The following is an 18,128-nucleotide window of genomic DNA, read 5'->3' on the forward strand; positions in this document are numbered from 1 at the left end:
TTAATAGGTTCATAAAGAAATGGACTACATCATAAAGGACAAATTACTATTAGAAAGAATTCTTGGAATGGAATTTATGGAACCAATAGAAAAGAGCATCTTTTACAATGGTATTGTCTGATATTTAATTTATGATGGCAAAGGAAACCTAGCAACTTATTTCAATATGCATTTTTTTTTCTTGCACAGCATTTAGTGTTTCAGAAAAATCCCAAACTTAACTATATAACATATAGCTTGTAGTTTCTACTTTCTATATGCATGTATTTATGACGATTAAATCTGTCAGCAGTTAAATACATCAGGCTGTAAGCGAATGGCCATCTTTGTATATTAGGATAAGCCAAGCTCTACTGTTGCAGTTCTCCTTGCATTATTGCTCCTCAAAACTGATAATACTGTATTTTCCGGACTATAAGACTCACCGGAGTGTAAAACACACTATGATTTTGAAGAGGTACATTTTTTAAAAAAGTTTTTGCACTCTGCAGGCCTCCCAAACCCTCTGCACGCCTTTTTTTTGCAAAAAAAAAGGGGGGCATGCAAAGCTTTGGGGGGCTCTTAGAGTGCTCCTGGGGCCTGGAGAAGCCCAAAACGAGCAAAAAAGAGCCCATTTTTTACAAAAACTGTCCTTTTTTGCACACAAAAAAGGGTGGGCACGCAGAGGTTTTGGGGGGCATGCAGAGTGCTCTTTGGGTGGGCAAAACCGGCTGTTTTTAGCTCTTTTTTGCTTTCCTCAGCCCTCAGGAGCACTTTGCAAACATCCCAAACTCTCTGCACGTCCATTTTTACAAAGGGGACGGGGTTTCAGTAGGCCAAAAATACTGTATTCAGTGTATAAGACACACCCAGATGTTCACCCTTTTTTGAGGGAAAAAGGTCTTGTATACTCCAAAAAATACGGTACTTTCAGTAGTATTGCCTCTGCTACATCTGTTTGCAATTTACATAATTTGCAATTCTAAATAGAGGTTCCTTAGATGGGCACACATTTCACACTCTTTTTTCTCTCTTAATCTGATGTCAAGACAAAATACTCTTAATAATGAAAGAGGAACAGTTCCATCCTGTAGTATTTGTCCAGACAAAACTAATCAATTTCTGAGTTTTTAGTTTTGTAATGCATTTATCAGACCAACATCCCTAACAGAATTGCTGCAACTAAAACTAACATAGTTTCTAACTAAGTCATAAATTAGCCTAATTATGTCCCAAAGATTTTAACTTGCAAATGTGTTACAACCTGTTGGGGTAATAATCCTCCATCTCTACAAACAACATGTATATAAATGTTTTTTTAAATGCTGGTAAAAACATACTATTTACCAAAAGAAAAGGCAGAGATGAAATTAAGTGGTTCATCTCTTAATCTCCACCACTGAAATTAAGAATCCTTCATCTATCACTTTGCTTAACTTCAGCACTAATTTTGAGAATGGAGTTTGCTTTATAGAGAAACCAAGTAGCTTCCTGTTCTGTTCATACTGGCAAAAGATTAGAAGTGTGATCACTTTTTCATTCTGAGGAGTCTTGGAATTTTAGCAATTTGGTCACAAATAGCCTATTGTTCAATGCAGTTTAATTTTTTTACTAGAAGGCTAGTCAGGTCAAGCTTGACTATCAGGACAATCACATGTCCTAGGAACATGTGATTTTTGTGGCAACAATCTGAAAATGGTTTGGCATTGTCTTCTTCCAGGTTCTCTTTTCAACCTCCCAATATATTTTGCAATTCTGATATTTCCTGATGGTCTCCCATCCAAGTTCTAGACAATAATCTTTAAAACTTCTGAAATCAAATGCTTCTAGTTGTATTTTCAATCGTATTTTGCTTTTAAGAAGGGCTTTTAAACTGTATTATGCTCTGGTAGAATTGAAGATACATTAAACACATTAGATTGCTTGCAACAAAATATTCAATATAACTCAGTAACTTGAGTTATATTAATCGAATATAACGACTTATATTAATTGAAGAGATCTATATACCTTTTTCCCCAAATCGGTACAGATAGTTCGTGTTTCATTTAGCATTCCTTGGAATGGAACTTAGTTTGAAAAAAAACATTTTAGTAGTAGTTAGATTTTATAAAATAAACTTTTTTTTTTTAAGGCAAGTTATTCAGCAGATGTATTTTATTTATTTTTCATTTTTGCAGATGAAGGTCATTCTTTCAGTGATATTCTTTATTATGGCAATGAAACTACCCTTCTCATCTTTGACATGCTGTTTTTTGCCATTGTGGATATGGCTACTCAGAATTTTGTTTTAGCAGCTGTTCTTACATATTTACAACAAGAGGTAAATCTCACGATTCAAATAACATGGAGAATGCTTCAAGGGTCCAATCTGTCATTTATTTACATCTTATAGTTATCCTGTGGGAAATGTACATTATTAAAATTATTAATATCTACAAATTGCTATATACTGTGTATAAAAAATTTAAATAATCCATCTTTTCTAGTTAAAGGAAAAGGCAAATCACACTAGAATAGAGACCAAAAGGGAATATTTAACATTGATTTCATTAGGATCCCATAAAAATAATGTTTTAAAATTTTATATTTAAACTTTTTTGTGGGTTCTTTTATCCTTCCAAAGAAACATTGTGCAATTATACCTGGCAATATATAACCTATTGTTATTTCATAACTATGTTTACTATTAAGCAAACTTAATCTCGTGTGGCATTTTCAGGAAATACTCTGAATTCAGTGCATAATCCTCTGGTAATCTCCCATTTGTTAATAAAACCTGACTGTTCAAACAGCAAAGTCACATGGTTTCATTTGTTTGGTTGTTAGAATACCTCTAGAATTTCCAAAGAAATTATAACTCGCTACTCTCTGAAAGCCTGAAATAGCATATTTAAGACTGGTCACTGTAAATTGATATATCCCCGGGATGGCGAACCTATGGCAGGCATGCCACAGGTGGCACACGGAGCCATTTGTCAGGGCACGCAAGGCGTTGCCTTGTCAGCTGACTTTAGCCTTTTTTTAGGCCATTTTTCACCCTCCCCAGGCTCCAAAGGCTCTATAAGAGCCTGGGGAGGGTGAAAACAGCTTCCCTGCCTCCCCAGAGACCCTCCGGAGGCTTCAGGAGCTTCCCTAAAGACTCTGGAGTGCAAAAAAACAGCCCTATGGCAAACCGGAAGTTCGGGAAAAGACTTCCAGTTTGCTCCAAGTCTCCTGGAGGTCCCTGATGGCTCTGGAGGACTAAAAATGGCCCTACGGACCAAAAACACCCCTATTTTCGCCCTCCTCAGGCTCCTATAAAGCTTCTGAAGCTTGGGGAGGGTGAAAAAAGCAAAAAATGTGGGGGGGGCGCCTGTCATGCACGCATGCGCATTGGAGGTCACATATTGCACTATGGGTGTGGCACGCCTGCGCACAACCCCCTGCGCTCTCCCTACTTTTGGCACACGAGCCAAAAAAGGTTCGCCATCGCTGATATATCCTATAAAATGACTGATCATAATGCTTTACTTTTGATGTACTTCTTAGAACTCCTAAGTAATATGAATACACATTAGTGGATGTCCCCCTTTTTATCACACACTGCAATATCAATTTGTCACAATCTAAAACAATAATCTATATGAGATCCAACAGTATGTAAATTAGCAGAACAGCTCACGGACATTTGTTGCTACACAAAGAATATTTGGTTCAATTTGTGACATAACATCTGAATCTGATTTTTGTTCTTAGATTTTCAGGTTCATTCGTAATACAGTTGGAGAGAAGAATTTAGCATCCAAGACACTCGTGGATGAACGATTCCTGATATAAATGGGGGCAAAAGTACTTTATGGAATACTATGTTGCTCTGAAAAAAAGTTTCACAAAAGAAGAATCTGTTTGCAGTATTATTTAAATATTAATGTATCCTACTTTTCTTATGTGGTATACTGGAAAATCTATTTTTGTATAAATTAAATACTTTGGTACTTGTAGTAGTTCATAATGAATACCATGCCCTAAAGCATCAATAAAATACTACAAAATCCTATTGTCGATATTCCAAAATAAAATTCATGCATTAATTTTGTAATTTTATACAAACTCAGATTTGTTACTGAAATATTTCTCAGTGGTGGTTATTCTGAACATATTTGCATATGGTTTAAATAACCTTTATGGGTTTATAATTTTACAGACTTATGAACTAGTTGATTTAGAATACATAAAGTATTTAAAAACTGTTTTTAATGTTTCTGTAATTTTGTAAATTTCTATAAACTGTTTTTATGATTTTACCATGTTAAATGTGATATTAATTAAATAAATAATGGGGAAAAATAAAGAAACTAGAGAGTTTTGGCAGAAAATATTGGAAGGTACGAACCTAAGAGTGCAAGGGCACTGAACATTTAGTATATTTAAACAGAAAAAAACTTGGAAAAGGGGAAAAGCTATAGTGTCCCTGGTTACAATCAAACAAGTATGATGTTAGTTCTGCTTTGCTTCATGTCAACAAAAGGTTCTGGAACTTGGTTACTTTAGCTGGTAGTTTTGCTGATCTCCTGAATAAAGGCATGCTGGGTTTAGCCTTCCACTAAAGTAAAAAATGCTGCCGAATGCAAAAAATATGCTGATCGAATAAAACAAAGCAGATATGGAAGCAAACAAGCCTCTACTGCCTCAGATGAGGGTCAATAACAAGTAACCAATCCTACACCGTGTCCTCACAAACCAAATCAGCATGTAACTAGCCTTGTGCAGTGAAGAAATTACATGTTGATGTCATGCACATTTTCAGCCAGTCTACGAGAGGGAAATTTTCCTCCTTTTTGTACGCTAGAATTCATTAAGAGTTCTGAAAGAAACCAGTATTTCTTCATGTTGCATATGTGTCAGATTTTTGACTCCTGGAAACTGCCTGCAGTTTTCTTAGCAAGAAAAGATGCCATTGTCTTCTTCCTAAGGCTAAGAGAATGTGATTGGCCCAAAGTCACCCATTGTAATCATATGTGGGAGAGAGGGTAGAGACAGAGACAAGGGAATAGTTAGATAAAGCCTATTTAGTAGCTTGAGACAGACATGGTGGCTCAGTGGCTAAAACACTGAGCTTGTTGATCAGAAAGGTCAGCAGGTTGAATCCCTAGTGCCGCGTAACAGTGAGCTCCCATTACTTGTCCCTGTTTCTACCAACCTAGCAGTCCAAAAGCACATAGAAAATGCAAGTAGAAAATAGGAACGACCCTTTGTGGGAAGTTAACAGCCTTCCATGTGCCTTTGGTGTTTAGTCATGGTGAAGACCACAGATGACTTCGGACAGTGCTGGCTCTTTGGCTTTGAAACGGAGATGAGCAACACCCCCTAAAGTCAGAAACGACTAGCACATATGTGAGAGGGGAACCTTTACCTTATTTAGTACCTTAATCTGCAGAAATGTGGGTATGAGAAATGTCTGAGAAGAAACCATTCTTAGTTTCTTGAGCAACAAAGACTGAGGAAGAGATGTACTTTCAAGATTCTGTTAATATAACATTATAATTAAGTAAAATTAGCTCATCTGTTAATGTTTCCTGTCTGGTCTACCTTATATAAATGCATTAAAAAAAACTGGCTTCTTACCTAAGGCGGGACTAGAATTTAGAGTCTCCCAGTTTGTACCACAATGCCTTCCCAAATTGGCTCTCATTTCTTCATTCAAAAACAAACTAAATTGTAAAACTGTGTTGAAGAGCATATAGAGAGGACTACTACCTACTGGGTATAAAGTGTTAAGACTTACCTACAGCAGATAAATTTGGACGGGGAACCTGATGTCAGCGTTAAATTTGAGTATCTGAATAAGCCCGTCTGCCTTGTTTCCATTTGATTATCTCCTACATTGTACAACTCCTTAAAGAGGTAATACAAAAAGTGGAGAACGTTGCTGTCATTAGCTAAATTTGCAAAAGGTTATTGACAACAATGATAAAGAAGAACAGCTGTAAAGACAGAAGACTCCAGCAGACAGAAAGCGGTTCCCTTCACAAGGTGTGAACTTCCAGTTTAACTGCAAGGAGAATCTTGGATGTCAAAGAACCCAACAAATTTATTATCCGACAAGAAATAAGAAAAAGCCACCATCTCGATAATTTGGAAACACTTGAGTCATTTTGCTAGTAGTGCAATTCACCACAGCAAGACTTTGTCAGTGGCTTTATTTGTTGCAGGGTTCCCCCCCCCCCCATTGATGGAGTTATTCAAAGCTGCCTCCGGGCCACCCCAAGTATGTTGTCTCATTCCTGCTGGGCTCCTTTTGGCGTTGACACAGCCTTAATTCTTCCTGCTACAGATACAAAAATTCAGACAAGCTCAGTTGGGTGCTGTTTTTCCCATTAGCTCTTTAACTTCACTATTTAACTACAGCTTAAAGAAAAAAGTTCAGCTCCGTACCCAACCCCTCCCCTCAAAAAAATATTTCAGAATTTTTCCAATTCTGTTTGCATAGGCAGGAGAGACTTTACAAAGGAACATAAAGAGAGGGGTTGATGGCACTCCTCCTTCCACACTGTGCAAAGCCTAGCCTTTCATACAGTCTATTTTTTCACAAATTCTCTCTACGGTTTTGCACATGGCTGAAAACATATAACCTAAACTACCTGTTGTATTGCAAATGGAGGCTAAGGAAAGCACCTTCTTGCTATCTTCCCAGGCCTTTCCTGAACAGAAGAAAAGCCTTGATCAAATAGCTGTCCATTGTTTTATAGTAATCAGCCCCAAATTGTGTCCACTGCATCCAACTTTCATCAAAGAAGTCTGTTCACCTAGGCTTTACTGTCATGTATTCTGGGAAATGACCCACTGTGAACACATTGCAAAAGATCACTTGCTTGTAGGCTATCAGAGTAACAGAGTTGGAAGAGACCTTGCAGGTTTTCTAGTCCAACCTCAAGTAGGAAACCACAAGTAAAGATTTGATTTTTTAAAACTTAAAGACCAATCTATAACAGAAATATACGTGGTAACTCATTATTGGCTGTATATGATATTACATGCATGATTTAATTTTCCTGATAATTCAGCCACAATTGAAAAAAAGCATTGCATTTTGTTAAAGCTGTGAACAATGAAAACTCAGAAAATGAAGGGTATGCTCGCATTGATTGAAGCATGAGAGTTGCCAAAACATTGGAAAGTTCTGCTGTTTGCCTGACAGGAAAATTTCCATGCACTGCACAGATCTATATAACACTGCCCAGATCTCTATAATAGTTTGAATAGTCAAACTATTCTCCAAAGCAACTGAGGGTAGAACAAGAAGCAATGTGTAGAAACTAATCAAGGAGAGAAGCAACTTAGAACTAAGGAGAAATTTCCTGACAGTTAGAACAATTAGTGAAACAACTTGCCTCCAGAAATTGTAAATGTTCCAACAGTGGAAATTTTAAAGAAGATATTAGATAACCATTTGTCTGAAGTGGTGTAGTGTTTCTTGCCTAAGCAGGGAGTTGGACTAGAAGACCTCAAAGGTCCCTTCCAACTCTGTTATTCTATTCTCAATCTATAAAAAGCTACTTGAAGAGAGAGAAAAAGCCAGTTCAACTCATTTTTATGGCTTGCATTTCCTATTATCAACTGGAATGAACTAAGAAGGTTCTTGGATGAAAAGCAAACCGTCTTCAAAGAAAAAAAAACCTCAAGAAAACCCAGTTTGCTTTTGGAAAAAGCATCTTTGATACAACCATGATCTGGATGGCTGAAAATCCATAGACATTCCTATCATCACAACACTTTGTGTTCCCTTGTAACAAGTACAGTTCCATACTGTGTTATTAAAAGGAATTATAATAACATAAATACATCTGCACAGTTACTGTACTATTATGAGATAATTTCCAAAGTCAGCATCTTTGATATAAAATCTTTCCTACTTAGTTTTGCCTTGTACTACAATGTATGTATTCCTTCAAGTTTTATAGGAGAAAAAAAACCAGATGGTTAAGTATGCATTTGTGATCAGTTGTACAGATGGCCATTCCTGCTTCCTTCCGCAAACCCAAAAGAATTTGTGAAATTCTTCAGAAAATACATCAACCAAATTAAATACAACTTCTAGAAGTGGAAACAAAATTCTTGGTAGAATGGTGAGTGACGTCATAAAAATAGTCCAGCACTTTTAAAAAGCAACCCAGAATGATCTTTCACTGACTTAGTAGATGATTAGGCTGAGTTCCAAACTTACTTTAATAATGAATAATTGAGAAATTATTTGCCTACTGCCAACATAGTTCCATGGAATTCACTGTTGTGTGTTATCATGCTGATTAAATTCACAATACTGCAAATTCAAGGCTCATAATTGCTCCCTTGGTAGATAAAGACACCAGACTTAAAACAGGAAGACTGTGAGTTTGAACCAGTCAATCTTTCTCAGCCATTGAAAGAAGATAATCACCAGAAGTCAGGATTATCTTGAAGGACATACAGTAAAAACAGACATTGAAAATAGGTACTTTAATTAAAGAATGAACGAGGACCTAGCTAAAATCATGATACGATAATTGTCAGACTCTGATCTGAAAATTAAGTATTACTTGGGTGAATTGTTTTGTTTCCATTTTTTCCTTAATATTTTTTTCAAATCTTAAATACAAAATAAATATGAGACAATCAGTGCAACACTATTAAATAATATTGAGATAAAGTTCCACAATTCTTCAAGTGGTATGCATTTTTTTAAAAAAAGCTATCAAGACACATTAAGGGCAGGGAACAAGATGTGAGATCATAGCACTGTTAGCATTTGTTCAGGGACAAAATGCGATCTAAAGGAGTTTCCCCAAACTTCTAAGAAGATATATAGAGTGAATCTTAAGAGTAAGGTAGAATTCATACAACAGTAAAGTACAACAGGTCCAAGGTGATTCTGACAATCATTGTCTATTAAGGAAGTTGCTTGAAAGATTGCAAGATCAATTACCACCTAAATCACACAGCAGTTCTCTTGAGCCCCTTGATTTCAAGATGAGAGTTTAAACCTTTTATTACGGCACCACTAAGAGACTGAATCAGATTAACCATTGCAGAAATAGTTTTCATAAAAGAACAGAAAACAAAAGGAAGGTTTCTAGAAATAAGCTTTTATTTACAAGTTACTTTTTGACTACAACCTGTGGAGTCTTGAAGCATGCCATCCGGATTTAATTTTATGTGCTCTAATGCATAATGCACAGTCATTAGCAAACAATTCAAGACTATTATTTTGTCCTATGAAATTCTAACCATCCTTATTCAAAGAATCACTCACTTCAGCATGAGAATTTCTAGAATGAAGCTCAAGTGTTAATCATTATGACAAATCCTGATAACTAACAGAAAATTATTATTATTATTGTGCCACATCCCTCATTGGATGTTGGCAACCATGTTGGCAATCCTATTTTTATCAACAGCTGCATGAAAAAATGCTGCTGAATTTTGTCCAAATCAGTTCCTTAGATTTTGAAGCCATGATGTTCTTCTTCTGCCTGGACCTCGTTTGCCTTCAATCTTTCCCTGGAGGATTAAGAGAAGCATGCCATATTTTTCTGAGTGCTGCATCATATGTCTGAAATATTCTAACTTTTTAGAATGGTTTTGATGATTTCCCTTGGCTTTTCCACGCAGTTTATCACCTCCTAATTTCTGATTTTGTCAACCCATGTTATATGTAATAGCCAGGGGTGGGATAATACTGATTCGGAGCAGTTTGGGCGAACCAGTAGCTCCAACTATCAGCTGGGAGCGAACAGGTTCCTCTGACTTTGAGCTCAGCTGTTTCCCTCACCTACAGTAATGCGGAACATGAGTTTGAACTGAGCAAGTGCACTCAGCAAACAGGTTGTTAAACTGGAAGGATCCCACCCCTGGTAACAGCGGCCTGTAAATCCACATTTAAAATGCTTCTAGTCTCTTTAAGTGGCTTTCTGTCAGAGTCCAACTCTCCACTCCCTAGAGCAGGATAGAAAAGATGAAACATATGACGAGCCTGATTTTCAATCTTAGGCTTATGTCATGACTGCAGAAAACTATTTTCCGATAAAACCATAAAAAAATATGCAGAGGTGGTGATGGATGTTTTAAAGGAGGTGATTGCATATGAAACTTCTCAAGAATATAGCAATTATTGTCAAGGAAGCAATAGGACCACTGCAACTTTGGGGGGGATTCAAGATTATTTGGTTGGCTGATGGAGGCAAGTTTTATCAGGCCTCTACATCATTTTAGATGCTTTTGTTGTTTCATTTTAATTATATTGTGTTTCAGTTCTTGCTCACCATCCAGAATTTATTCTGGTAGGTGAGCAACTATGTAATTTTAGTAAATGAATAAAAATAAATGTTCACTGCTCTTTTATGTGATTGATTTAATAAAACATTGAAACTAATATAGCTTTCTATAAAATTCATTTGAATACAATTCTTTATAAAGCAAGTCCTGCTTTTGGAGTTTTTTGAGATTCCATTGCCCTGTTTTGTTCACTTTTTTAAATGAAAAATTTGATTTGGATGCTGGAAGCCTTCTTCTTGCTTTGTTTGGGAAAGAAAACTTTAAAAACCAAAGCACCTTTTTTTAAAAAAGTTACTATTGATCCAGGCTATTCTGAAAATGATATTTTGACTACAGTAAAATAAAAAATTCCCTGAGTAGCAAACAGCTTCACCATTTTTATTTTTATTTTTTGGGGAGGTATTCAGACTAAGGTCACAATGACCTACTTTTTCCTTGACTCCTCAGTTCCTTTTATCTGAAATGCTCATTGGAATCTGTAATAGTATACTTTGGGATATTACACAATCTTGACTTACAGCCATTTCTTAAATGATCCTTGCAAAATCCCACTTGTTGAAACTTATGTACTTCTAGGCATTGGAATGTAAATAAGATAATATGAAATTCACTTAGGAAACTGTTTACAGACCAAAGCCATTTGGAATTTTAAGTGTCTTTTCTGTTCATGATTAATATATAAAAAGCAGATAGTGGCTCAACATCCAAGTGTCCTGATAACATTTGATAAAATGGGTAATTCTTGCTATCAGGACTGAAATACACCTTATCTAGATTGCCTTCTATCTTAAATTATCTGTGTACTGGTCATATGTTATACTGGTAAAAAGTCGTTGCAATGCAAAGAATTACAGGTGGTCCTCAACATACCACCATAATGAAGTCCAAAATTTCTGTTCTTAAGTGAGACATGTTAATTGTGCCCCATTTTATGACTTTTCTTGCCACAGCTATTAAGTGAATCACTGCAGTTGTTAAGTAGGTAACACAGTTGTTAAGTGAAACTGGCTTCCCCACCGACTTTGTCAGAAAGACTTTGCAACTGTCATATATGAGTCAGTTGCTCAGCAACTGAATTTTGATCACGTGACCGTAGGGATGCTGCAATGGTTTTAAGTGTGAAAAACGGTCATAAGTCGCTCTCTTCAATATTGTAACTTCAAACATTCACTAAACAAACTATTGTTAAGTCGAGGACTACTTGTATTGTATGCTTTGCATTCAAAAAGGCCCTGCTTCAATTTGGGGAATTTCAGTCTAGAAGAATCATGCAGGGGCTCTAAAGGAAATCATACCTAAAATTCTGAAGAGCTTCTTCAAAAACAAGAGGCAGAACATGATAAGATAAATTGCAGGTTACGTAGGTAATGAGTAAGTATGAACGGTGGCAAGGAAAATAGGACAGATAAAACAAGAAGTGGGACTGACAATTATTGAGAAATCATTTTTAAGCATTTTCCTTTTTCCCCCATTCCTGTTCCAGCCAAACTGGTCAAACTAAAAACATTCTTTGGTATAGGGATGCCAAGTTTTATGTACATGGTATTAACTGAAAACAGCTTGCAGGTACAAACGTTCAGCTAACTTGGGTTACTAGTTTGTTTGGACAGGGCTGGTCCAAAACTTTATGCTGCCTCTGGAGAACAAATAGTAACCTTTCCATTAAAACACCTACCGTGTTTCCCTAAAAATAAGACTGTCTTTTTTTTTTGCCACCCAAAAAAGGTTCCTGGTCTTATTTTCGGGGGGGATATCATCCCCTGACATGCCTCACTTGAGCGTTGCCCCAGGCTTCCTTTTTGCTGTCAGATGTCTTCAGGAACTTTTTTGGCCAACAAGGCTTTCCTGAAGGCCTCTGAAGGCCTCTGAAGCCCATAACAGAGCTCCAGATCGACCCAGACTCTGTTATCGGCTACAGAGGCCTTCAGGAAAGCTTTGCCGGCTGCAGAGGAAATGGGCCAAGGTGTGCGAGGCCCGGCAACAACTGTCCGAAGGGCAGCTTCCCCACCCCGTCCCCATCCTAGCTTAATTTTTCCTCGTACTCCCTGGAGTGGCCAGGATCTTAATTAGGGCTTATTTTGAGAGTAGGGCTTCTTGTCAAGCTTGCAGACATATTTTCTGCAGATCTCAAGCCTGCCGCACTTTCTATTATTCTACTATGCATTTTCTATTGTGGGAAAATGGGAGAGGGTATTGTACGGAGTTAGATGGTAGGTAGCCATAACTAAATTCTTTCTAGAAAGCTAAGGTCATCCTTTGTCTCTGCACCTGACCGGAACTGGTTGGGTGGAAGCTGCCAGCATGGCAGTGGAAGATTGGATCATGTGATGGACTTGTGGGTGTGGGGGCAAGACCTCGAACTTTCAACTGTATGGGGAAACCGGGAAGCCTTCAGATTCGGGTTATCCCAGATGTGCCAACATGGCTCTCTTAATAAACTGGAATTTTGAACAATACTTTACCTTGGGCTCTAATTTACTTTTGGATGCTTTTTGCAACCCTGACACTTATACTGCACGTGTAAAAATCAAACTAGGACTTACTTTTGGAGTATGTGGTGTTTTCGGGGAAACATGGTAGTATCCAAGTCATGACTAACCATGTTAAATTGACACCTGAGCCAATATATACATAGATACACCTTTGCCTTATGGCACTTATCAACCTCAACCCCCAAAAAAGTGCAATGGGTCATACATACTCTGAGACCCATGGAAAACAATGAGACTTAATTATTAACCTCGGTGCCATTGCTCTTAATTGGTCTTTTCTATTATTAAGTTTAAATCCAGTCAGTAATAATAATAGCAATAACAATAAATTAATAACTAGCAATGGGCCTTTTCATTATGTCAAGAGTGGCTACTAAAGTCAGCCGAACTCACTCTACTTAATGGAAGGATTAGTTGCATGCCTGGGACTTGAAAGGGAAGGGGAGAATTTTAATTTTAATGTATGATTTATGTTCTCTTACCATTTGAAGCATGAATCCTCTATCCCAGTTCTCATTCATATATATATGAAGGTCACTACTCCCTCTTTCTGTCCTTCGGCTCATCACAGAAAACCAGGTTCAAATCCCAGTAAGGGTATGGCTAGCTGATGATAGCTAATTAGCTCGAAATAGATCTATACTAGTCTCCCTTTATTTATTTATCAGTACAAATACAACACAAATATAAAAAGGCAACATTAAAAATAAAAATATGGTTTTCTGCCTGCATGGTCTTCTGTGATAAGCCGAAGGACAGAAAGAGGGAGTAGTGACCTTCCTCCCATATTTAGTCATACCAGGGGTTGTAACACAAATACATACCTATTTCCCTGGCTCAACTGATAAGGAACAGAGCCCGTGGCTTAGTGGCTAAAACTCCTGCCTAAGATATATACAGCCCGGGTTCAAATCCCAGTAAGGGTATGGCTAGCTGATGAGAGCTAATTAGCTCGAAATAGATCTATCCTAGTCTCCCTTTATTTATTTATCAGTACAAATATAACACAAATATAAAAAGACAACATTAAAAATAAAAATATGATTTTCTGCCTGCATGGTCTTCTGTGATAAGCCGAAGGACAGAAAGAGGGAGTAGTGACCTTCCTCCCATATTTAGTCATACCAGGGGTTGTAACACAAATACATACCTATTTCCCTGGCTCAACTGATAAGGAACAGAGCCCGTGGCTTAGTGGCTAAAACTCCTGCCTAAGATATATACAGCCCGGGTTCAAATCCCAGTAAGGGTATGGCTAGCTGATGAGAGCTAATTAGCTCAAAATAGATCTATCCTAGTCTCCCTTTATTTATTTATCAGTACAAATATAACACACACACACACACACACACACACACACATATATATATATATATATATTATTCTGCCTCTCCTGTAAAACATACAGTACAAATATAACACACAACACACACACACACACACACACACACACACACACACACACACACACACACACACATATATATATATATATATATATATATATATATATATATATATATATATATATATATATATATATTATTCTGCCTCTCCTGTAAAACATACAGGGGTTGATGCATTCCATTTGCTAAGGCTAAACTATGTGAAAAGCATCCAGCAAGCTGAGCAGACTGAAATGCAGTGCAATTTCAATATGGTAGAATTAGAATTACATCGTAGAACATGGTAGAATTCTATTATTGTTAATTCTACCAAGTGGATTTATCCAGTCTCTAGGTCACAATAGCTTAGTCGTATTTTGCCAATCTGTTGATAAATTCGATTCTCATCAGGTTCAAGGTTGACTCAGCCTTCCATCCTTCCGAGATTGGTAAAATGAGGACCCAGATTATTGGGGGCAATATGCCAACCCTGTAAACCACATAGAGAGGACTGTATTGTGAAGCAGTATATAAGCCCCAGCTTCCGCCAACCTAGCAGTTCGAAAGCACGTAAAATTACAAGTAGAAAAATAGGGACCACTTTGGTGGGAAGGTAACAGCGCTCCGTGCGCCTTTGGCATTTAGTCATGCTACGACTGTGGAGACGTCTTCAGACAGCACTGGCTCTTCGACTTAGAAACAGAGATGAGCACTGCCCCTAGAGCTGGAAATGACTAGCACACATGTGTGGGGGAACCGCTACCTTATATAAGCCTAAATGCTATTGCTATAATGCAATCAATGTTATTAGAAGTTCAGATTCGGATCAATTCAATTTAGTTCAAAACTCCCCATCATGCCTTATTACTTGTGGACAGGAATGGCGGGATTATCATGTTTCATTTCAGTCATTTTCATCTTGCTATTCCCTTCCTGCCTTACCTTATTTATGTAGAAGTTAAATAAAATGTCTTTTCTAAATGTATTTCATTTAAATATACAAAGGAAGAATTGCATGGAAAATTGGCACAACATCTAAAGGGGTACCAATAAAGATTTTTTCTCCAGATTTTCAGAAACCTCCATTGTTTCATCCCCTGGGTCTCTTTAAAAATTGGGACTTCCTCCTAGATAAATCAATATACTTTTCTGCAGTCAGCATGTCCCTTCATAGACTAAATGATATCTTTAAAAGTTCAGACTTTGCTACTTCTGGCCTTTAAAAAATAACAGAAGTATTTCTTCTGCTGTAGGTCAATGGAAATGGCTCGGTCAGAGTCTGAAATCTAAAACCAATGGTCTTTCTCAGTGTCACTTTTCCAGTTCTGGCTGACCCTCAGGGCAGGCAAGGTTTTAAATTCATAACATTTGTAGCACAGAAGCTTTTGGAACCCAGTAGTATTTCATATTTTAAAAAATACCTTCACCCTCTCTTTTGTGACAATATCTGAATCAAACTAGAAAATAAAAGGAAGTTTAAAGATGGAAAGGAACTATGGGAAAAAAGGCCTTTAATGATCTGAGAACCAAGCGCCTAATATTTCAATTTTTAAAAAGCAGCATATTTCTACCTTATCAAGTTCCTAAAATTAACAATCTAAATTTTTTCCAATGATATCCATAATTCTGATATTGGGGCAATTGTTCCTCAAATTAATTCAAAGCTCAGTCATTGTTCCTCAGTGCATGGAATAGACATTATCTTTTCCTCCAAATCAGGGAGATTTGTATCTAAGGTAAGTGATATCTAGGACAACCGCTACACCAGGCATGTCATACTCAAGGCCTGTGGGCCATATTCAAGCACCCCACGGGCTGGATCTGGCCCGTGGGGGTGGCCTAGAAATAGCAAAGGCACAGCCTGTGGTGCCTCTGGCAGACAAAATAAGCCGTGGAGGGACGTGCGCCTCCCGCGCCACGCTTTTGGCCTTAATGGCCTCCTGTAGCACTGCTGGCCAAAATGGGGTACGGGCCAGCAGGATGATGCAGGAGGCGTCCATCCCGTTTCCCCCCCTTGTCTGGCCTATGAACTACAATGCTGATTTGGCCCTCGAAGAAATCCAGTTTGGCACCCCTGCTCTACACTACTTGACCCCTTTTGACTGATTCCAACCTCTGCTTGTCTGCAAGGTGCCAAAGATTAAAGGAAAACTATGTTTTTTGAAGTATATATTTGCTTTTTATCCTACCTTTATTACTTTATAAGTAATTCAACCGTTTCTGAAAAAAGCATGAAATGTATAACAGCTCAAACTAGCTAGGCGTTTCTAATGGTCCTGTTAAACAGAACAACTGCATGCTGTATTTATTTTACTCTTATATGTAGGAGTCTTATGCTGAACCTTAGGCACAACTTTACTGTATAAATATCTGACTACCGCAGTGTGAAATAAATATTATATTTATTCTGTTATGCAGGCAGTAATCCTATAAAACCTTGGGCAACAGAGTTAGATCTGGTTAATGACTGGATCCCAGGACTGGAGTCTAAACTGGAAAGTCCAAAAACAATCCTAGAAGGCAATGATAAATTACTTCAGTTGTTAAGTCCACTGATATATTCATTAAATCTCCCAGAGCTGAATGAAACTTACAGACCCTTTAACCAGAGACAAAATTTTATTTCTATATTTTTGTACAGCATCAAGCACATCAGGAAAATGCTATAAGTACAGTGACCATACATTCTTCAATATAAAAGACCGTCCTTCATTTCAGTAAACTGCCTGTTAAGACTTTTCAAAAATATACATCTGCCCCATTGAAGTAAACTTTTACTGTACAAATGTTATGACTTAATGCACACTTTCATATTCATGTGAAAAATACTGAAATTGGATTATTTTAAAAATTAATTTGCATTTGTTGATTTTAATATGCATTTTGCAGGGGCGGGGTTGCTATTGATTTTTCTTTTGCAAAGCAGTTATAAACAGAAAGATGTCAATGAAAATTCTCTTCCAGGTAGTTGTCTGAAGGTTGTCTAAAGTTTTCTGAAGGTTGAATGGACTAGTTTTTGTTGTTAGTTTGAGAGCTAGTTATGCAACTCTGCAGCTCTAAAAACTGACAAAATATTAATCCAGTTACAATGATTCAACCGTCAGACAACTTCAGACAAACTTTACAAACAGTTACAACATTTTATTTTATGAACCTTTTTCAGATTTGTCTTTTTCAGGATTGGCCATATTTTCCCCCAAGAAAATATGGTCACTATATACAGTATAAAAGTGAGATGAGCATATTTTTGAATGCTGCTGCTCGGTTCTACAGCAAGCCATCTTCTCAAATTCTGAATGTATAACGTGGATCCAAACTACAGAAATATTGTTAGATTAACTCACTGCATTTCACCCTATTTATTCTATTGCAGGTCATTTATTCATCCCACTTCTCCCCCCCCCCCCCCAAATGTTAGAAGAGTCTTTGTAAATAGATGAGCTGTGTCCGTTCATACCTGCAAAGGCTACATCGAAATATTAGGGTTTACGTTATGACCCATTTACCAAACCATAAACCAGTCAACTACGTTTTTCTGCCTGCCGTGCAAACATAGTTTGGTTCGTTTTCCCTTCGGTCTCTTGTGCAAACACCGAATATGGGGTTAATTATACAAGCCTTGTGCAAACACGGAGACTGTGTGCACTGAGGTTCTTATCCCAAGCAAAGGATAGCTATCCTTGTCATCGTGTGAACGTAGCTACAACTTTAGCAAAGAGAGAGTATTAGGAAGAAGGCTCCCAGTCTAAAAATTGCTCCCAGTCTAAAAATTGCTCCCACCTGCTTTTCAACAGAATACGGCTTTCACCTGCACCTCCCGCGTCCGCACCCTAGAGTCACGGACCGCGCCTCTTCTCAGCAAAGCGTTCTGATAGGCTGCAAAGCTATACGAAGGAGGACCTTCTGGGAGATCCGAGCCAAACACAACGTCGGCCGAACCCGCCCTCTTTTTTTATTATTTTTTTATCCGGCTCCCGCC

The 18,128-nt window shown here is 37.6% G+C and overlaps 1 protein-coding gene and 1 long non-coding RNA gene across 3 annotated transcripts in view; one reads left to right on the top strand and one right to left on the bottom strand.

Annotated features, from left to right (window-relative positions):
• The window catches only part of TMEM67 (transmembrane protein 67), a 35,191-nt gene extending 30,928 nt beyond the window's left edge, over positions 1-4,263 (top strand). The window contains exons 26-28 of the mRNA XM_081951933.1: positions 8-110; positions 2,160-2,302; positions 3,718-4,263. Of these exons, the coding sequence (XP_081808059.1) occupies positions 8-110; positions 2,160-2,302; positions 3,718-3,798 (327 nt within the window). The 3' untranslated portion in view covers positions 3,799-4,263. The remainder of the gene's footprint in view (positions 1-7; positions 111-2,159; positions 2,303-3,717) is intronic.
• Positions 2,279-18,077, bottom strand: LOC309391455. Of its 2 annotated transcripts, none has more exons than XR_014175286.1 (4): positions 17,958-18,077; positions 6,603-6,662; positions 5,747-6,289; positions 2,279-2,379 (listed from the first exon to the last, which is right to left on the bottom strand). It is a non-coding gene; the product is annotated as an uncharacterized lncRNA (long non-coding RNA). The 2 variants fall into 2 exon arrangements; XR_014175287.1 differs by lacking the exon at positions 17,958-18,077 and adding an exon at positions 17,656-17,896.
• Between the last annotated feature and the right edge of the window lie 51 nt (positions 18,078-18,128).

The sequence above is a fragment of the Natrix helvetica genome, assembly GCF_964273705.1.
Source record: "Natrix helvetica genome assembly, chromosome: 4".
NCBI classification, from domain to species: domain Eukaryota; kingdom Metazoa; phylum Chordata; class Lepidosauria; order Squamata; family Natricidae; genus Natrix; species Natrix helvetica.